We start from the raw sequence: 7,007 nt of genomic DNA on the forward strand, positions 1-7,007 counted from the left end.
AAGGTGTGTGACCTCGCTGGAGAGGTGAGCTCGGCCCCTGGGCCCAGGGCGCGGCCGCCAGCATTCCCCGCTGGTCACTCTTTCTCCGTTGGCAGTGGTGGCGTCCCGGGGAGAACTGGACCCTGCTCACACCTGTTTGTTTGCGGTTCAGCTTTACCACAACGCGATGCCGTCCCAGTGCCCCGTAGCCCACGGGTTTAGCGCCCGTGGGACTGACCGTGCTGGGGGTAGTGGCCTGGTCATCCAGAAATGCGGGGTTGGTTCACTGTCCTGGACGGTCTGGGCCCTACAAGGCCACCGGCAGCTGCACAGCTTCACACGTCCCAGAACCGGGGCTGGGGCAGCGGGGGCGACTTACAGCCAGGAATGAAGAGCTGATTCTATCTCTGGTCAAATCTGCCTCCATGTCACACCGTTGACTGCTGTGTGAATAGTGCGTAGGACCCTGAATTCAAACCCGTCGCTTCCCTCCTTGCAGCTGGGCCCCTCCCAGGCGGGCCCGTCCGCCCCCCAAGGGCCCAAGGGTCCTCAAAACACACGGACTCTGGGATGGATCTGGGCAGAGTTATTGAGAAGAGGAGCTTCTCTCTAAAACAGAACAGAAAATTTCCTAATACATTACAAACCCCATTCAGCCCTCTGTGGTCTGCAGCCCGTTGGCCAGAACGAGCCCAAACGGGTGGTTTTCCAGCCCCGCCTGGAGGAAGGGGCCCTGCCCTGTGTTAGCGTCACGTACCTTATGGTCACTAACATTCTGATTTCTTTAAGTGACAAAGGGACACTAGTGGCCAGAGGATTTTGCCCCGACATTCTGGTGCTCCCAGACGGCAGAGGCTGGCAAGCTGTGGCCTCCTGTGTGGACGGACTGCCCCGGACACCCGCCCTTTTCCTGGGCTGCGTGCGAGCTCTCCGAGGCTGCCGGGCAGAGCAGAAATTCAGCTCCTGGAGCCTCAGGGGTAACGCACAGTAAACACACAGGCGCCCCCGTTCTTTCTTCATCGACGGCTGCTCTGCCCAGCATCTCACTCCGTGAAACTGAGCTTTCCCTGAAGTTCAGTTTAACAAAAACGTAGGAAGTTTCCTCGGACAAAACGGCGCCGTAAACCTGAATGCTGTTTCCCACGAGCCACGAGAAGGTCGACCACGGTCTGTTCATTTGAACCCATTTAGTCAAATCGCATCATTTGAGCTGAATACAGTCAGAACAGTTAACAAGCTCTGAGCTCGTTGAGGCTGGGGCCTGGGGCAGCCACGGAGCCCCGACGCCTAGCCGGGCACAGAACTTCATTAGGTTGTAAAAAGTCACAGAGAGCTGTGTTTCCACCCGGAAGCAAGCTCTCAGTCAAACCAACCACGGATGCCTGGTGGACGGCTGTGCCCCGTGAGACACTCAGAGGACAGACCCAGCCCTGCGGGTGGAGGCAGCACAAGGGCAAGAGGACATCAGGCAGAGGTGTCACGTGGGTGCGTGACGTCCACCCGACCCCGTCACTGTACGTCCATGACAGGCCCAGCAAAACGCTCATTTTTAGGAAGAGAGGTGAAGTCAGGGGCTGCAATTAAAATAACACACTTCAGAAGATGAGTGAAGCTGTCCTCCGTGTGTGTCTTGTAAACAGACTCCTTCCTTCCCCTTCAGTGCATCTCCTGAAAGAAACGTGCCCTTTTAATCAAAGGCCTTGACACTTGCTTTTCCATCATAAAATTTCCTCTTACAGTTGTCGCTTAGAAAAAAAGCCATTCGACTTGTGTGTTCAGTCACCTCCAAGTAATGATGTCACGTTTGCCCCCTTGGGATACACACAGGTGTGTCCACGTGGTCTCCGTGCACTGCCTCCCCCGCCCACCTGTCCCCTTTCTGCACTTTGACTTCACCGCTGTGTTTCCCGCTGCTCGGGTCTGCCCCTGACACCCCTACTCCCCTTCCTGGAGGCGTGTTTACGCCTCCCGGTCTCTGTGTGTCTCTCTCTCTGTCTCTTTCTGTCTCTCCCTCTGTCTCTGTCTCTCCCTCTGTCTCTGTCTGTCTCTCTGTCTCTGTCTCTGTCTCTTCATCCCTCTCTGTACTTCTGTCTCTCTGTCTCCCACCCTCCCCGTGCACACACATGTACACACGTGCACACGGCACGTGGGCCCTGTGCCCCATCTCTGTCTCTGGTGTCCGAGGTCAGGGGTGGAACTGGGAGAGGGCATTCCGTCCTGACCCCTTTTAGGGCCACACTGCCCAGTCCTGTGTGGACGCAGGGCTCGGACGTCCTGCCTCGGCGGCTCCTCACGCGGAGGGGCAGGGACCCTGGGAGAGACAGCGGACCGTGTCCCGCGGGTCTCCTGTGTTTAGCACATCTTCCCGCTTAGAGTACCCCAGCCCTCTCTCTGATGTCCTATCCTTGCAAACACGGCCAGCTCAGAGGTGTTACAGCCAGGACGCCCCGAGTCCTCCCTGCTCAGACGGCTCTTGTCCTGAGCTTGAGTCCAGGCCAGAATGGTCACCTCGTCACTTACTGAATTGCATTCATTAAGTGCAGCTTCTGCCTTTATGTTAACGGTTTTCTTAAATTTCTGTCTTAAAAGGACTTCAAACGCTAGGTTCTTCCCGATTTCTGGCGTCCCCACCCAGGCATCTCAGCTAAGGCGACGCTGCTCAAAATGTGGGCCACACACAGTCCCCACCTGTGACAGGGGAGCAGCTGGGGGGCAGCTGGCGCCAGAGGCTTCCAGGATGACGGCCGGGCGCTGACAGCCCCTCTCGCCGCGGCCCAGCCCCGAGGGCCCCGCCTTCCGGGCTTTGCCGTCAGAGCCCTCTCGGTAGCTTAGCGGGGACCATCGCGTGGACCCCGCGGACCTGCGTCCCCTCCGCCCCACGGTCTCCCCAGCAGTGGCGTAAACTGCACCTGCTTCGTCCCACAGCCCGGTCCTCTGTGTGGTCCTATGAACGGAGAGTGTTTAAATGATTACAGTCAAGACACAGGGGCAGGTCTGCCTCCGCCTTTGTCACTTCACGTGGTGGCAGGAGTGCTGGCTTTCTTATTAGACACTTTTCTATAAAATAATTTACTTCTCTTTGGCATTGGGTGTTTTCCGGTGTCTTGTATAAGCAAGGCCACAGTGCGTATCTCTTGCTTGTCCGTTTCTCCCTTTGAAGACAAGCTCTGGGGTGGATTCCCGTATAAACACGCGTGGGAAATGTACAGTGAGATTCCCAAAGAGCCCCCTTCATGGTTTCACATTTTTGAGTCATCACGGACCTTGGTCTGCCCATCGGCAAGTCATCGTTTGGGAGGAGGCATCCGATGGGGTTGCTCCCGTGTCTTGGACCAAGTCCTGCATGTGACACACCCTGCTGGGCCGACCACTGGCTCAAGAGACGGCGGCGCGGGGCGGCTTCCCCAGGGCACGTCGGTCCTGGTGGCAGCAGGCCTGAGCACCAGGCCTCGAGGGGAGGAGAGGGCCCGTCCGTGCGGGAACACGGTGCTGGGGTGTGCTGGGCCCACGTGGGTGCGCCTCCTGCTGCGCCAGCCCCGAGGGGGTCCCTGCACACGGGCCGGGAGGCTCTTCCGCGGGAGGGTCCACCGTGTCCGTGGGAGGCTCGTGGCCGCCAGCAGAGGCTCCGAGTTAGAACCCAGCAGATCATCCCTTCAGTGTCAGGTCAGGGGAGCACTGGTGAGAAACTGGCCTTTGTCCCAAAGTGAGCGTTACATTAGGTTGACTCTGCTGTTTTATGTTTTTAGCTAGTTTATTTATTTACTGTCAGTTTTCTAATTGTTACACAATTTTCAAGGTTACTTTCCACCTGCAGTTGTGACGGAGCTGGCTTTGCTCCCTGTGTTGTATGGTCCACTCTTGAGCCCCTTCCACCCAGCAGATGCAGCTGCCACCCCCGCCCTTGTGTTGCCCTCCCCTCCCGCTGGAATCCACAAGTGTGTTCTCTACATACGTGAGTCTGCTTCTTTAGTGTCTGCTGTTTCAACTGGAGCTAGTTTCTATGTTTCTATTACAAACTGGCCATTCAAAGTGGAAACTGATCATTCTTTTGGGCTTTGGACTCAAGTCTATTTATGACTGGAATTATCAAGTATTTAAGCCATCAGTAGGGCTTTCCTTCATCAAAAATCCTTAGCTAGGTGATCATTTGCATAGTTTATTATTTTTGTGACTTCTTTGGTGTAGTGGGAAGTGCTTGATAACACTACTTTTGAGTGTTTCATGCAGAGTTTGGGAGCAGGGGTGGACCCAGGAGCCCGGGAAGCCCTGCGGGAGAGGTGGGCTCATCCTCTGTCTGCCGCGCCCTGGTCTCTGGAGGAGCGGACGGTCCCGACACCCTGGACTCGCCCCTCGTTTCTACCCAACAGTCCTGGCAGGTTTCAGCTGCACGAGAGGCGTGTCCCGTCCATGGTGCGCTGGCGTCTGTGAGCACGTGTGCGCGCATGTCTTAAGTTGGGACAGTTGAGGGTGACATGAGGGTTCCTAGCAAACGGAGCGGAATCGGGTTGAGCTGGGTGATGGGTGGATTTCCAGAGCAGCGAAAGCACCACCCTTTACATCCTGAGGCCAGGAAACCCCGAGGGGTCGTGATTGTGACCGTTTTCGTGGTGAGTCTAGGAAGGACCGGCAGCTGCATCCAGCCCCACCCATCGGGGGGTCCGCGCGTTGGGCGCTGCCGCCAGAAGGAGCCTGGCGGGGTGCGTGGAGCCTCAGGCAGCCGCTGTCCCGCTCCTGTGTCTACTGGCAGCTTCTTGCAGCCATAAAACAAGAGACTTTCCCACACGAGAACTGTGGCCCGTCGGCATTGGGTCTCATCCTGCAAACCAGTGCCCTTTTCTCCTTTCCACGGAAATCTGCGACCTTTCCCTTTTTCTCCTAAACAGTTTCTTTCTGCAGAATAACACACGGGAGCCCAAGGCTGGCATAGAAGGGACCCTCGCTCACATCTCCTTCCTTCTGTCCCTCCAGGAGCAGTTCGAGTTTGCGCTGACGGCCGTGGCCGAGGAGGTGAACGCCATCCTCAAAGCCTTTCCCCAGTGAGTGCGTTTCCCGAGGCCCCGGGGAAAGCCGTCTGCAGTCACGGGACGACTTAACCACGTCTCCCAGTGCAGCTGCCTCGTAATCGGGTCCTTATGACTCTGTAGTCAGTGCAGTTTAGCAGTTACAATGTGTATTTTTGTTCAACCAGACAATAATAAAGAGAGATCTGTGGGAAGATGCAATTACCGGGGGCAATCAGTTCATCTATTTTCACTTTCTTGAAAAAAAAATTTATTTTTCCTTAAAGCACCCATCCACATTCTTAACCGCAATCATGTCGTACTGATGGTGCAGTCAGCGTGGGCCCCGGAATAGAGTTGGCTCGTGACCTGTCACTTCCTGAAGGAGTGTCAGCTGTGCAGGGCGGGGCCCAGAGAGGCCATGAGGCACCGCATGGAGGCCACCGGCTGTAAGAAGCTCAGTCGGCGTTTGTCTCGCCGACAGTTTATCACTGGAGACACCGCGGCTTATTCAGGAGTTAGGTGGACAGGATGGTGACGTTCTGCAGCTTTGGGGCAGATAATAAGAAAGTCGTCCCAGCTCTTCGTTTGATCCCGCCGCTCAACAGCCTCCCCGCCCAGCACTGTCGACGGCCCCTCCCGACCTTCCACCCCCGAGGATGGGCAGGGCCGCTGGGGGCAAACACTTTCCTACCCGGAGTGCCTGCTCCCAGGCCAGCCGCCGCAGGGACGCCTCACCTGGGCAAGGTAGGGGGCGAGCCCCAAACTCCAGACACGGTTATGAACTACAAATAGGGATTTACACAGACGCAGCTAAACGCTTCCCTGCAGGGCGACCAAAATCAGAGGGGGTGCGGGGCAAAGCTGGGCACTCGGCCAGCTCCCGGCAGCACCCGTGGTCCCCTCTCCGGGAAGGCTCGGGCCCTGCTGGCGTCCAGAGAAGACCAGGGGTGCTTTCACCATGGGAGGAACGCAGGGAGACCCGCATTTTTTTTGCTTTTTACCTATGTGGAATCATAGCAGCTGGGGAAGAGGGATGGCCCAGGCTCCCCCCAGGGCCCAGACTGTTCATCTCTTTGCCTGCCCCCTTGTCTGATGTCACGGAGACACACATCTAGCAATGATCTGGATTTGCCAAAATACCACTTGAGCGCCAAATGTACCACCCCCGCCCCGAAACAGAGAATGCGCTTCCTTAAACTGAAGACGCGTAAACATCTGGGAAGGTGTGCAGGCGGCCCTGGGTGTCGCTGGTCTCGTTTTAGGGAACAAGACGCTCCCCGGTCACCCTGGTACCTCTGCTTCCCGTGCTGCATCACCGTTCTTCCCACCTTAAATAGGTGTTACGTCTCAGAAGACAGGAGAATAGGGAAAGCGGCCGGCTGAATGGGGAGAAAAATGCCAAAATGTTGTTTGTGTCTTTAAATGGTGTTGTCATGTATATCTGCTTTAATATCTATAATTTCTTTCCCAACGTTGTTTCTCTCTATCTGGAATCTAAATAATTAACAGAAACTAGTTTATCTGAATATAGGAAGCATATACCTACTTGTAATTTCTAACTTCTTATGTTTCTTCAGTGTGAGATATATAAATATATTTAATTGTGTCCGATTAAACTTCTGATTTCACATTTGAATGGTCATTATTTGGGATGAGAGAGCAGTATTTTCCCATCCTGTTTCCCGAAGGTGCGGGCGTTTGGATTCCTGAAACAACGTGTGTGTATTCCTTAGAACTCTATACTGAGTTGCTATTTTATTTGCAGAGCTGGGTGTGTACAGGGGGGTGTCGAGTGTCGCTGCGATTTTATTCATTAAAAAGTGATTTTTAAAAAGAAGTGATTAAACAGGGGACTTCCCTGGCCGTCCAGTGGTGAAGACTCCGCACTTCCACTGCAGGGGGTGCAGATTTGATCTCTGGTCGGGGTACTAAGATCCTGCATGCCGCACGGCGCGGCCAAAAAAAAAATAAATAAATAAAATGAAAAATGTTTTTAAAAAAGTGATTAAAGAATCTCAGTCAAAA

At 55.0% G+C, this 7,007-nt stretch overlaps 1 protein-coding gene across 1 annotated transcript in view; it reads left to right on the forward strand.

Annotated features, from left to right (window-relative positions):
• PTPRN2 (protein tyrosine phosphatase receptor type N2) overlaps positions 1-6,448 on the forward strand; it is a gene marked incomplete at its 5' end in the record, with an annotated part of 671,781 nt that extends 665,333 nt beyond the window's left edge. Inside the window, 2 exons of the mRNA XM_082661426.1 lie at positions 4,948-5,015; positions 5,267-6,448. Coding sequence (XP_082517552.1) covers positions 4,948-5,015; positions 5,267-5,285 — 87 coding nt within the window. The 3' untranslated portion in view covers positions 5,286-6,448. The remainder of the gene's footprint in view (positions 1-4,947; positions 5,016-5,266) is intronic.
• Positions 6,449-7,007: the final 559 nt, after the last annotated feature.

The sequence above is a fragment of the Grampus griseus genome (genome assembly GCF_964374135.1).
Source record: "Grampus griseus genome assembly, chromosome: 9".
NCBI lineage: Eukaryota > Metazoa > Chordata > Mammalia > Artiodactyla > Delphinidae > Grampus > Grampus griseus.